Source organism: Oncorhynchus clarkii, chromosome 30 (assembly GCF_045791955.1).
Source record: "Oncorhynchus clarkii lewisi isolate Uvic-CL-2024 chromosome 30, UVic_Ocla_1.0, whole genome shotgun sequence".
NCBI classification, from domain to species: Eukaryota; Metazoa; Chordata; class Actinopteri; order Salmoniformes; family Salmonidae; genus Oncorhynchus; species Oncorhynchus clarkii.
Window position 1 is genome coordinate 15,521,323 of NC_092176.1, and position 14,220 is coordinate 15,535,542.

Sequence of the window (14,220 nt, forward strand, 5' to 3'; positions counted from 1 at the left end):
TCCAGGTGGGCTGCGGTGGCCGCCACACTCTGAGAGTTACAGGGGTCAGTAATCTGGACTTCCGGGCTGGGTTCTCCAGTATACCAGTGTCTGAGTTCAACCATACCAGGGAGAGACCCATCAAAGGTAATGTGTGCATGCAATTTTATTTCTTTGTATGTATACGTGATTGCATTGAATAACGTTGGGCTCCCCTCCCCTTCCAAAGGAGTTCCAGCCCATGTGCTGTTGAAGTGTACAGGACTGAAGCCCCCAGGTCAGCTGAGTCACATGGAGTTAGTTTCAGGTTCAGGACGCTCCCTACGCACCCTCCCCGTGCCTCTGCCCTCTGACAGTGGCAGCCGAGGACTCTGGAGTGTCCCAAAATTTCGCACTCCTTCCCAAAGCTTCTTCCTCAAGGTGACAGGGAAGGATGATGAAGGATACCCCTTCCAGAGGTTGTCCAGTGTCTCCTACACAAACATCATCCCAGGTAAGAGATCCCTCTCCTCAGTGTCCTCCCTAGTGTCTCCAAGACAGACCTAGTCCTTTGTGTGACCTTTTCCCTCCTCTCTTTTTTGTCATGACAAAGATCCCCCAGCAGTGAGCATGCCCAAGGTGGTGAACGGCTTTTATATGCAGCCCACTATGATTGGCTGTTCGGTAGAGAGCGACGTTCCCTATAGGCTGAAGTTCACCAGGAGTGGCGTTGCTATTGGGGAGGAGAAGTTGTACCAGTGAGTCTCCGTCTGTTCTGTTTGTTGAACACACTATAACACACTGTAACACACTGTAACACTCTATAACACACTATAACACACTATGAACACACTATAACACACTAGCACACTATAACACACTATAACACTTGACTTGCCCTCCTTTTGGATGGAACAGCCATATGCATTCAATACCCGCTGTAAAACAGCTAATTAGGTCATGGGGTATGACACAGTGTACTGTTTGCAGTTACCAGCTCTGCAAGACATTATTGCCGATAGACTCGGTTGACTTTTATTGCTGCATCAATCAGGAGACGGGTATACACAGTGGATTTTGTGTACATTACGCATTCGATTGTGTCATCTTGGAAACTTAACAAAGTATTATTTTTTTCTCCCTCTGTTCTGACACTCTGTTTTGAATTACATACATGAAATAATGCCGACCTCTGACGAATGGTATTCGCTGTGTCTCTGTGCCAGAGAGGCTAATTTGTCAATGGTGTAAGACAGTATCATGTTCCCATCATCACTCATCTGCCAGCTAACTGTTCATGTGACTCAGGTTCTCTGGCAAAGCATTTTGGGAAATTCCACATGCCTCAGGTGAGGATGAGGGTCCGTACGAGTGCATCGCTCAGAGCAGCGCAGGACTCAGACGAGCGCTCACACAGCTGACCGTGAGAGGTATGTCAGAACACACACACACACACACACACACACACACACACAGTCACACACACAGTCACAGTCACAGTCACAGATCACTTACAGTACCGTAGCTAGTCAAAGCTTTCCAAAATACTTATCTTATTTATATATTGCTGATTTAAATACCACTTTGAAACAAAACATGTAATTCCAAATGTTTACATTGACAGTAAAATGAACTGTTTTGTCCCTGCTCATAGTGTGTTGTTTGTCTCACTGTGTTGACTGTGCTTCCCATGAGACAGAGCCTCCTCCGGTGCTGAAGGCCCCACTGAACGTGAGCTCTACAGTGGGGGCTGTGGCTGTGATGGCCTGCCAGGTGGAGGGCTCCATGCGCCACAACCTGACTTGGCAGCGGGCAAGTCTCACTATCTTGGCCCACTCCGGGAGGGTCAGGGTCCTGCCCAACTCCTTCCTGGAGATCAATGAGGTGCAGCCCCAGGATGCCGGCCAGTACCAGTGTGTGGCCACCAATGCCAAAGGAGACAGCCGAGTCACAGTGTGGCTGCTCGTCTCAGGTACTGTAGCTCACCGCACTCCAACCACACTGTACTGATCATCTGCTTAAACACTAAACACATCCTCTATACCTCCTCCAGGCCTCTGGCATCTGCTTTCCATTACTGCCTTAGTAGCATGACTGGCCCCATCTTATTGTATTGATACATTTTTTATCTATTTCTCCAGAAACGCTCCCAGTCAGAACATGTTTCAAATCAGCCCAATTGATGCAAGTCGAAAATTGCAGCTTCTATGATGGGCATGAACTCAGATGCTTGTAATGCGTTTGCAAAGGACAAACAAATTTGAAACGTGTCTCTGACTGTGATCCGCTGTGATCATGATGTCAGGCCCCCCTGGTCAATCACGCTCTGCCCCCAGACTAGCAGAGGTTTTTACCACTGCCTAGCCATGATCAGCTCTGCCTGTAATAAATTATTACTCATACAAACATGACTGGGACATGAGTCATCAGCTCTTTCCTATGGATCCTCTCTGTCTCTCTGCAGAGGCCCCTTCTGTGGTAGTCAGACCCCAGAGACAAGCCTTCTCCAGGGGGTCTGAGGTCCGCCTCGTCTGCACAGCAGCCGGCTCCCCCCCTCCGCAGCTCTTCTGGAGTCATGGAAACATGTTCCTCCCTAATCGGCCAAGGTAAAGGAACTCTTAGCCCACTCAACACCTACACGACAGCAGCTGCAGAGAGTTGTTTGATTCTATTTTAACAGTTTCCCATGAATATACAAATGTCACATCTCGTGTGCTTAATTTTACAGTTTCAGCTAACCACAAACTACATTATTCCCGATTTTTGGTAAATGTACGTGATCTGGCTGCCAAAAAATACATTTTCAAAAGAGATTGGATATACTTGGACATCAAGTGATGAATTTCACCAAGACACATGTATTTGTAATCATCTAAATCAATTAAAATGAATTCCCATGACTGATGTCTGTCTTACACAATACAGGATGAGTATATCCAACCACGGAGGTCTAACAATCAGAGATGCCCTCCCCGAGGATGCTGGGAACTACACCTGCCTGGCAACCAACGAGGCTGGAACTGCCACTCAGACTGTGTCTCTCAATTATGCAGGTGGGTAGAGATGTCATATCAGTTCCAGTCCTATTATAGGTTGAGTGAGATACCACTATAAAGGCTATGATGTGGGCTTTCCATTTAAAGACTAGTTCTTTACCACTTTCAAACCACGCATATACACTGCTCCAAAAAATAAAGGGAACACTTAAACAACACAATGTAACTCCAAGTCAATCACACTTCTGTGAAATCAAACTGTCCACTTAGGAAGCAACACTGATTGACAATAAATTTCACATGCTGTTGTGCAAATGGAATAGACAACAGGTGGAAATTATAGGCAATTAGCAAGACACCCCCCCATAAAGGAGTGGTTCTGCAGATGGTGACCACAGACCACTTCTCAGTTCCTATGCTTCCTGGCTGATGTTTTGGTCACTTTTGAATGCTGGCGGTGCTTTTACTCTAGTGGTAGCATGAGACGGAGTCTACAACCCACACAAGTGGCTCAGGTAGTGCAGCTCATCCAGGATGGCACATCAATGCGAGCTGTGGCAAGAAGGTTTGCTGTGTCTGTCAGCGTAGTGTCCAGAGCATGGAGGCGCTACCAGGAGACAGGCCAGTACATCAGGAGATGTGGAGGAGGCCGTAGGAGGGCAACAACCCAGCAGCAGGACCGCTACCTCCGCCTTTGTGCAAGGAGGAGCAGGAGGAGCACTGCCAGAGCCCTGCAAAATTACCTCCAGCAGGCCACAAATGTGCATGTGTCTGCTCAAACAGTCAGAAACAGACTCCATGAGGGTGGTATGAGGGCCTGACGTCCACAGGTGGGGGTTGTGCTTTACAGCCCAACACCGTGCAGGACGTTTGGCATTTGCCAGAGAACACCAAGATTGGCAAATTCGCCACTGGCGCCCTGTGCTCTTCACAGATGAAAGCAGGTTCACACTGAGCACATGTGACAGATGTGACAGAGTCTGGAGACGCCGTGGAGAACGTTCTGCTGCCTGCAACATCCTCCAGCATGACCGGTTTGGCGGTGGGTCAGTCATGGTGTGGGGTAGCATTTCTTTGGGGGGCCGCACAGCCCTCCATGTGCTCGCCAGAGGTAGCCTGATTGCCATTAGGTACCGAGATGAGATCCTCAGACCCCTTGTGAGACCATATGCTGGTGCAGTTGGCCCTGGGTTCCTCCTAATGCAAGACAATGCTAGACCTCATGTGGCTGGAGTGTGTCAGCAGTTCCTGCAAGAGGAAGGCATTGATGCTATGGACTGGCCCGCCCGTTCCCCAGACCTGAATCCAATTGAGCACATCTGGGACATCATGTCTCGCTCCATCCACCACAGACTGTCCAGGAGTTGGCCACCTCATCAGGAGCATGCCCAGGCGTTGTAGGGAGGTCATATAGGCACGTGGAGGCCACACACACTACTGAGCCTCATTTTGACTTGTTTTAAGGACATTACATCAAAGTTGGATCAGCCTGTAGTGTGGTTTTCCACTTTCATTTTGAGTGTTAGTCCAAATCCAGATCTCCATGGGTTGATAAATCTGATTTCCATTGATAATTTTTCGTGTGATTTTGTTGTCAGCACATTCAACTATGTAAAGAAAAAAGTATTTAATAAGAATATTTCATTCATTCAGATCTAGGATGTGTTATTTTAGTGTTCCCTTTATTTTTTTGAGCAGTGTATTTTCAGTTCAGAGTAGGGTCACTTTTGAATGGTTTCTGTGAGAACTTTTGTTGAGTGCTGTTTGAATGAATGTCTACCTGATCCATCATGTTTGGGCTATGTTGTCTAGCTGTGAGGAGAGCTTAGATTGACAGTGGCATTTTCCCCCGTCTTTCACAGTAGGTTATAACTTCCCAATGTTGGCAGGGTTGACAGTCCCCAGGATGTATTTTTAGCCTTGCTGTAATTGAGTGCTTGACAGAGGACACAGCACTGATGGATCATGGCAGCTTCTCCCTGGTGTGTGCTTGTATTATACTCACTTTTGTCTGGGAGTGTCATTTTGAACAACACTGATCTGTAAGACACCATGAAGCTGGCTCTGGCAGGATGCATCATCACATCCTTTCAACTGTCTCTCTCTCTGGGCTCCTGTAGAGCTTGTCCCTGTCACGTCTCTGCAGACGTACAAAGCGTGTGAAATGTCAGACAGCGATACTTCTATTTTTACCTCCTGTCTGGGCCGCTGCCCAATTGACAAAATTCAATTCACAATAATTTGCTATTCTGATCACGTATAGCATTGTGAGCATGTCTGCCGATTTGGTCGATAATAATACAAACGTTTTGATCATGTTTATTATTTAAGCTTTATCTTGGTTCACCCTTCCTCCACACAGAGGAACCCAGTATCTGGGTGGTGAAACAGGTTGTGATGGTGGCAGTTGGAGGTGATGCGACTCTGGAGTGCCGAGCCACCGGAGTTCCTCTTCCTCTGGTCAAATGGTCCAAAGGTAAAACACTGATCACTTGTGTTTTTTTTTGCCAATAGTACACTAGATAGGATTATATCTAATCACTTGTTTAATCTGTTATGATAAATTACATTCATTAGGTCGATATTTGTCTGTGTGTAATTTTCCTGTCATTTCTCAGGTGATCTAGAGGTGGGCTCAGTTCCTTTTGCTGAGCAGGACGTGCATCACGGGACGCTGCAGATCCGAGGAGTGCAGGCGATGGATGCTGGGGAGTACAGCTGTGTGGCCAGTAACCCTGCGGGAACCTCGTCTGCTACTGTTATCCTGGAGGTCGGAGGTGAGGGCAGCCATTTTAAGCTTACGGAATTAATGCCACTTTCAGATAACCAGTAATAATGGTAAGACATTGCATCCTTTATCTAAACCAAGCAGGTGTAATACAGAATATTTATGTATTTTGAACAGAGTAGTTCTATGTCCTTTTTATACACTGTATTTGATTATAGAGAACTTCCCGTTGATCTCCCACTCTTTCTTCCACAGCGGCCCCTCTATTCTCAGAAACCCCAGTTGACATGACAGTGGATGTGGGGGAGAATGTCACGCTGCCCTGTGTTGCCCGGGGTTTCCCCTTGCCTACAGTTACCTGGCGTCTAAAGGATGGTAGAGCGATCATCTCTGAAGCATACAGCAGCGGTGGCACGGTGCAACTAGAAACAGGGCATCTCCTGATCCAGGGTGAGTCTTATGTCCCTTTCCCACTATTCTTCTTTACACTATTACACTATCCCGCTATCCCAATAATGAGTTCCTTACCAAAACAGCAGGCACCAAAGAGACCACAGCCCTCCATTGGCACCAAGTGCGTGACTGGCATGGCTGACATTCTTTAGGTTCATAAACATAGAAGAGGTGGAGCACTTCAGGGCAGGATAAAGCTGGACCTGCTGAATGAATAGAGCGTCTCCCCTTTCTCCCTCAGCGAGGGGAACTGAGGCTCTTTGAGGGCCTTAGAGAATTGACAGAGACTTTTATGTCAAGATAGGGGTGAGTGAAGTTCAACGGTATAATGTGGATATAATATATTTTAGACCATACGTTGGTCAGAGAGGGAGGAAGTGAGGGAGAAACAGAGAGAAGAGAGAGAGAGAGTGGTTGGTATATCTATCCATAGCTCAGATCCTAAATGTTTTTAGGCTAGGTTCTTTTTTGTTGGGGAGGGAGAAAGTAGTATTTGCATGGCGAAGTGGACTTTCATCACTGGCCCCATCTGTGTCTATGTACTGATCTGATTTCCTTAAATGGCAGCAGATGTTTCTGTCTTTACCCGGTATTGTTTAAACAAAGAGAGTCCAGTGGTCTCTTTATTAATGTCTCAGATATGTAGGCTACATATTGTACAACTTCGTTTTCACCGTTTACTCTTCACATGAGTTGACATCAGCCATTTAGACACTTGCAAAGTAATCATGTTTTCATCTGTCATCATGTGGTCTAAGTAAAATATACTGTTTAGGACATGTTGTATAGGCAGCTGTACTACATTGTGTCTTATTGTATTGATACATTTTTTTTATGAATCCTAATGACATTATAAATAAACCAAGAGAATGCCTGTAGATGATTGAGACAGAGTTGATGAACTCTTAGAATGATTCTAGCTAGTATGCACTCTATTCTAAATTTCCCTTACTTGCACACGTAACCTGTCTCATACTGAGGTTTGCATGGAGAAGCCATCCTATAAGTGGAATCTGTATTTATTTGATCATGATAATAGTATTCTCAGAGTAACTATGCATCTGTCCACAGATTTCTGGTTGGATGATGAAGGCCTGTATGTCTGTGAGGCTAAGAATCAGTTCGGAACCATCAGGACTGAGGCCAGAGTCAGTGTCAGTGGACTGGGTATGAACTAGTGTTTGTGTTCAGTCTTACCTTTCTCTGCTGATAGATAACACCAGTATCCATTGCTGCCTCTCCCCATAATTGTTTCAGTTTGAGCCTACTTTATTTGATCAGCTGCTGCTTTGTATTTCGGTCTGTCTGCTCATGTAATGATATCCTCCCGTTTTGTCCAACAGAGCCCCCTCTTTTGGCACATGGTGCCCCAGTCATCACCACTGGGATTAGTCGGTCCCTGAGCATACCCTGCATGCTATTGGATGGAATACCCCTGCCAGAGAGACACTGGACCCACAATGGAAACCAAGTGAGGATGACCTGTCCTGAATAATCCTACATTACTACCTCTCAGAATGTGTGTTTATCATTGCCTAAAATTATCCATTGCTGTTCCCTAGCTGCAGCTGAGTGGCAGGAAGTTCCTGAGGAGCGATGGCAGCCTGTACATAGAGAGGGCACTCCCAGAGGATGCTGGGATCTATGTTTGCACTGCGGTGAACGTAGCCGGGTCGGTCAACACATCAGTCAGCCTGGAAGTCCATGGTGAGAGGAGATACGGTTTACAGAATGGTCAAAGGGCTATGGCAGATCCTCTATAGTCATGGACCATCTAATTAGCGTAGGAATGTGCTGACTATTAGTATGGGAATACAACATATTGAGCAACTTGTAACTTGAGCACCCTGCAGTGTTATAGTTGAGAGAGTGTTTCATATACTGCATGCTTTGATGACGTAATTTGGTCCATAGACAATAATGACAGACATCCAGATTAGGGTTCATCAACAAGTTGTAATGAAGATGATTTGAGCTAAATCCAGTGATAATTCTGCTCCCCTTGTTGTCCATGCTCAGTAGACAGCTGTACTTGTGACCTACTTTCCCAGTGCCCCCAGAGATCAGCGCTGGTCCATACCACTACATAGCCAACGAGGGCGTGGCCATCACCATGTCATGTGAGTCCAGCGGAGTTCCCAAGCCAACTGTTGTCTGGTCCAAGGTAGGATGCTATGCTTTCTGCTCTGAAGCTGTTTTTTCTTTAATGATGCTTTTGGCTCCATCATACGTGTGACAAATGGCCTTTGACAAATTGCAGAATTTAGCACAAGGGAATCTAGTGGGGATTGCAATCACAGCCCATCCATCTTAAGATGAATGGCCACTAACATCATGTAAATAACCTTTAAACTAATATAGCACTTGTGTATATATTATAAGGCTGCCTGTGTCAAGGAATGTTTATTCATAGCCTTGTTCCATACATTCTCAGATTAATACACTAGAGTCAAGTAAATGTATATTCTTGTCAGGTGAAAGTGAGTCTGCAAAAGCCATTTTCTGTTCAAAAAAGAAGGGGAAGTAGTACCCTGTGTGTGTGTGTGTGCGTGCGTGTGTGCGTGTCTGAGAGAGAGTTTAGTTTGGGAAGGGGGCTCGGCTCTGTAATTATAGCAAGCAAGCATCAGAAGTGAATTTGGGCATTGAACCTATGGCCTAGTTATGTGTCCTAGTGCTGTTGAGTGTGTATCTGCCTGCTCTTCCCTCAGGGAAGGGAGACCCTGCCCAGAGACAGGTCCTCCCCCCAGTCAGACCCTGATGGCTTCCTCCATATCCTCAACCCCACTGCAGAAGATGCAGGCATATATATTTGCACAGCCACCAGTGCAGTGGGCTACACCAGCCGTGAGATCAAGCTTAGTGTCAACAGTAAGGGCTGCACATTAACTTACAGCAAAGGCTGTCCAGTGCGTGGTGTCAATGGCTTCTCTCCAAAGTGTTTCATTGATAGAGGAAGTACTGTGTAAAAGAAAATCACAAGGCATTTGACATGTTTAGATTACAAAAAGTTGTATGCTTTAGAGCAGACCTGCCTCTGTAAAAATATAATGTTTCCATTTCCCTCAGCCAAGCCTAAGCTCGTAGGTGTGAGTGGTGAGGAGAACACGGTGAAAATGGCTGCTGAGGTGGGCTCTGAGGTCATCCTCCCTTGTGAGGTCCAGGGCAGTCCCTCTCCTCTGGTCACATGGAGCAGGAACGGCCAGCCAATCCCTCCAGTCACTGCTTGGTAAGAGGAAGACCCATGGTTACATAAGAATGTAGCAACAATGCAGTGAAATTGTAAATAGGCAATAAAAGGCAAGTTTCTCACCATACCAAGGCGATTACCTTACCTCTGACTTAACTGACCAACCTTTTACAAGGGACACTGATTGAATCCGGCTGCTATCTAAAGCAGCCGTTAACTGTTGGAGCGCATTTAGTGGTGCCTTTTGAAGCGGCAGAGGCAGCAGCCTGGTGCTGGGCTGTGTGTTGCGCGTGTGTAGTCATATGGAACAACTTCTCTGAGGAAGAACATATGGTTACACATGACTCTCTCATCCCTGAATCTGTGGTCACTCAGCACAGGCTTCACTGTCGGGTAGAGTCTGTCTATAGGGCACAGACTAGAGATGACAGTGAAACCCACTGGCCATGACCAGTCCCTATGTCTCTGGAGGAACTGTGTGACAGTGTTGAAAGCTGTGGTAGTGGTGGAAGGAGGATGCTTATGTGGGGCCAGGAAGGAGTGGGGGACAGGGACGGAGGAGAGGGGGAGGAGTGTGCTGACGGGAAGTAGGGGAGAAGACTGACAGAAGAAGAGAAAAAAGTACAGCCTGTTTGACGTTTGGCTCCCCTGTGGATCTTCTGCCATAAAAGAGCATGTCTTCTCCTTACTCTTTACCAGCCCTGGCTGTCTGATGAGAATAACACACCTCCACCAACAACGCCTTCAGCCCTCAGCACTGGAACGGACAGACGCATTCTCTCCATCCAGGAGTCTATCTGCCCCCCATCCTTTGGCACAGCCGGTGTGAGCAGGGAGAAACGGATTGTTTTGAACAACTCAGTCAGTGGGTGTTCTGAGTGTCTGCTGCCATAGCCCTCTTCTTCTCCACCACCTCCACCGCATGTCCCAGCGCTGCAAACAGAGAACGAGAGAGAGTGAGAGAGAGAAAGAGAGAGAGAGCTAGCACAGCTGGAGAGTAGAAGAGCGCTAGCTCACACTGGGTCAGTCGGGGAGGCTAGGGAGCTGCACTCAGACCTCTCTGATAAGCCCAATTTGTCCCAGTCAGCCTGTGTCAGCATGTATACACAGATGAGGCTGTATGTTGGGTCCATGTCTCCAGTTTGTGCTCAGCTCCCTGCTCTCTACTAAGGTGACTTAGAACTGCTTTACTTCTCAGTAGAGACTGACCGCTGCTGAGCCAGTCATTCAGTTTCTATGATGTATGCTACTGGTTGGGTTTGAAGCAGTAAGGGGGCAGAGTGTTTTAGCCACATGTGCAGTGTTGAAATATAGGGCTGTTTGTGGTTCCAGATCATTTCCAAACATGTTATTGATATAATTTTAGTTGCTTAGCAGAGAAACATATAAATCTCAGAGCATTGTTTACATTTGTGCATATTATCCATTTCTGCAGCTGGGTGGAGTTCTGCTGGGGATTTCAGTTCAGTTGAGAAGTTCAGTTACTATTATGCAATGTGAATTGTATTATAAAAGCCAGAACTACACGGGCATGTACAGCACACACACATGCACACACTCACACATATTCACAAAAACGTGAACAGGGTTGAGGATTTCCAGTGTGACTCCACTGTGAGTAACAGTGTTATACTCAGCCTGACCTCTGACCTCTCTCCATGTCCAGGTTCACCGTGCTACCTTCTGGCTCTCTGAAGATCACCGATGTCCGACTGATTGATAGTAAACTTTACACCTGCTCAGCAGAAAACCCAGCCGGCAACGTTTCGCTCAACTACAATTTACACATACAAGGTATCTCGTTATGGATTCTCACTTTGTAGATGCTATGTGAACTTGAGATCTGACAGCCTGTTTCACTTCACTGTTCAAGATGATGTCATGCATCTAATAGATATCATGAGACACAAACCTTGTTTCCTAGTTAAGCCCAAAATCCAGGCAGCTCCGCGCCTGCTGAAGGCGCTGATAGGCCAGACGGTGGTTCTGCCGTGTGTGGTTCAGGGGGAGCCCAGACCTGAAATCAGCTGGTTCCACAACGGACGTCCTGTCGGGGCGAGGGACTCTGCAGCCCTCAGAATCCACAGGGCCAGCCTCACTGACCAGGGCACCTACAGCTGTGTGGCCAAGAACACTGCTGGACAGGATACCATGGAGGTCAAACTGGAGGTGCTAGGTGAGAAATCGGATTCATCAATGATGCAGCTTCTCTCTCCTAATATACCATACATCTATTTATTTATCCATTCATCAGATCAGCCCAAGCACTCCGCGAACAATTTCCACAGACTGATACACAATAGTGTCATTGTCAATAGTGTTGAAAAAGGTTCACACAGAACTGACTGTAACAGTATACCTAAAATAGATATTTTCCCGTTTTACATTGAGGAAACACTGTCCCAGCTTAACCCAATGAGTCCCATCGTAACGCCGGCATGTTTTGGACTTCTAACCCCTTTTTAACATTGTGAGTTTGAGCTTCTGGGTTGTCCCATTGGATTTGTGATTAACAGAGGCTGAGCTAGAGCGGTGTTTGTGTGACAAGGGCGGATTCCGAAGGGGCCCGGGGCCGGGTCTTTTTTGAAAAACGTCTGTAGAGTCCAAATGGTTTGAGCTACAAACTATCTATGAAAAGCTGAGATGAACATGCACATGTTTTGCTATATGATGTTCACAAGCTACACAAGAGCCATTAGAAGGTAAGGGGTTCTTCTACATGGGAAATCACAGGACATAGCAGAGGTGGGACCAAGTCATTGTTTTACAAGTCACAAGTAAGTCTCAAGTCTTAGCACTCAAGTCCCAAGTCAAGACCCAAGTCAAGACTGTCAAGTCGCGAGTCAAGTCTCAAGTCCTAAACTTTGAGTTTTGAGTCCTAAACAAGTCACATTTGGTGAAGAGAGCATTATAATACCATTTCATATTTTTAACAAGAGTAATAGTTAGTATATTACATTTATGCAAATCATGAATGCTTTTAAAAATATCTCTATATTTATTACTTTCCAAATAAATGTTATATTTCCATGGAAGTACATGGGTAGCCATGAGAAAGACACCCCCCCCCAGTAGTGATCGACTATCGAGGATCGCTATGGGGTGCAATCGGGCGATGTAGACTTGTACACATTCGCCCAAATTTTACACAATCTCTGTGTGTGGTTACAGTAGGCTAATGTATGTCAATGGTTTTAGGAACAGCAGTAACATCAGGCAGGATTTAAGCTACCAACTGCCTAGCCAGGCTCATTGATTTAACGTTACGTTAGCCTACATGATACACTAGTAAAGTAATAAAATATATAGCTGTCGGCTATATTAGCCATGACTTACTATTCTTTGTGCAGCTTCAAATGTCGAACAAAGTTGGAAATTGTTGCTCCTCCGTCTGGAATTTTCTTCCCGCATGTTTTGCAAATTGAAATCTGTTTTTTGTTGATACAGTGTGGTCTTTAAATCTGAAAATGAAAATGATAAACATCTTTCCAAGGGCTCCATCTGAATTCACCCGCCGACGTTCCTCTGTACTGCCACGCACAACTTTTTATCAGCTGGCACAATTTGATTGGCTGCTGTCTGTTTCAAACTGTAATCCGTTAAATGAAGAATTGATGCTCTGCACACTTTTAAAAAGCATAATTTTTTATATTTGGGCTTGGGGAGGGTATCAAGTCAGGTCGAGTCAAAAGGCTCAAGTCCAAGTCAAGTCACGAGTCATTGGTGTAAAAGTCAAAGTCGAGTTGCAAGTCATCATGTTTGTGACTCGAGTCCAAGTCATGTGACTCTTGTCCTCACCTCTGGGACATAGTGTCCATAATGCTGTAACAAGCTCACTTAGTTGCTGACACAACCTCCAGACAGTTGTCATATTCATTTCCCCGTGACCAAAACCAATTCTGTACATACATTCATATACATTCATTTTTATCAGGTTTTTGCTTTGGCGGACCTTCATTTTTTAAATGTACATTTGTCAAAAAAACTCATGACTTCAACTGTTTATGTCAAATGGTAAAATACTTCATTGTGAGGCTGAATATAAGGGCTGGACAAGCAGATAAATGAAAAGAGCTGGGCTCTCGGGACTGATATGGTTAAAGACAGAATAGACAAGGACAGTTGTCTTTGGAGGTGCTTTCTCTGGAAGCAGCATCATATGGTCACAATGTAAGTGCAGCTCATGGGGATGTGCAGGGGTGTCATGCACCCCCAAAATCTGAGGGGGCACAAAGAACTTTATAGCTGGGTGGTGGTCTGGAGGGGGGCTAGGCACCCCGTTTGTAAATGTGAGAATTTACCTTTTTTTTTTTTAACCTTTTTCCTGCCATCTAGGCTTATTTTTCTAAGCATTCCTCTTGAGCTGTCTTGAGCAGTCTTCCTGACTGGTGGTTATTTTTTTAAATAAATTAAATATGCTTCTCTGCATCTTTGCTCAAATCTGTGTAAAATATTGAAAGGAATGTAAGTCTTATTCAGTACATTTAGTTACTGCTCGCTTTTCTAAAGTCTAACAACCTTGACAGTAGGCATGCCAGCTAAGATAGTTAGACAAGCTAACTAATCTAACTTGATTGATAGGCTGAAATAGCTTATTGTCAGCTAGTTGTGAAGTTGTCAGATGGGAACATATCTGGAATAGCTAAAGCCAACTTCATAAAATTGCTAGGTGGCTATAAGTACAGTATTATAGAGAGAAAAAAATAATATATATATTTTTATACAAGACAAATCTGAAGGGGCACGTGACCCTGTACCCCTGATGGGCATGACGCCTCTGGGGATGTGTGCAACTTACTCCTCAGCCTGAAATGTCCCACTTGCTCCAGCGAATTGCTATCTTTTCACTTGGATCTGACTGGTAAGATGCTTTAGGAGGGTTGTCACGTGTGCTAACA

The 14,220-nt window shown here is 45.5% G+C and overlaps 1 protein-coding gene across 1 annotated transcript in view; it reads left to right on the top strand.

The window, feature by feature from the left end:
- Positions 1-14,220, top strand: part of LOC139389391 (hemicentin-1-like) — an 85,306-nt gene that overhangs the window by 24,797 nt on the left and 46,289 nt on the right. The window contains exons 7-24 of the mRNA XM_071136112.1: positions 6-126; positions 209-472; positions 572-716; positions 1,267-1,388; positions 1,658-1,930; positions 2,423-2,564; positions 2,884-3,011; positions 5,317-5,430; positions 5,573-5,731; positions 5,938-6,132; positions 7,207-7,302; positions 7,479-7,606; positions 7,698-7,842; positions 8,187-8,299; positions 8,844-9,003; positions 9,202-9,361; positions 10,989-11,116; positions 11,247-11,498. Of these exons, the coding sequence (XP_070992213.1) occupies positions 6-126; positions 209-472; positions 572-716; positions 1,267-1,388; positions 1,658-1,930; positions 2,423-2,564; positions 2,884-3,011; positions 5,317-5,430; positions 5,573-5,731; positions 5,938-6,132; positions 7,207-7,302; positions 7,479-7,606; positions 7,698-7,842; positions 8,187-8,299; positions 8,844-9,003; positions 9,202-9,361; positions 10,989-11,116; positions 11,247-11,498 (2,845 nt within the window). The remainder of the gene's footprint in view (positions 1-5; positions 127-208; positions 473-571; positions 717-1,266; positions 1,389-1,657; positions 1,931-2,422; positions 2,565-2,883; positions 3,012-5,316; positions 5,431-5,572; positions 5,732-5,937; positions 6,133-7,206; positions 7,303-7,478; positions 7,607-7,697; positions 7,843-8,186; positions 8,300-8,843; positions 9,004-9,201; positions 9,362-10,988; positions 11,117-11,246; positions 11,499-14,220) is intronic.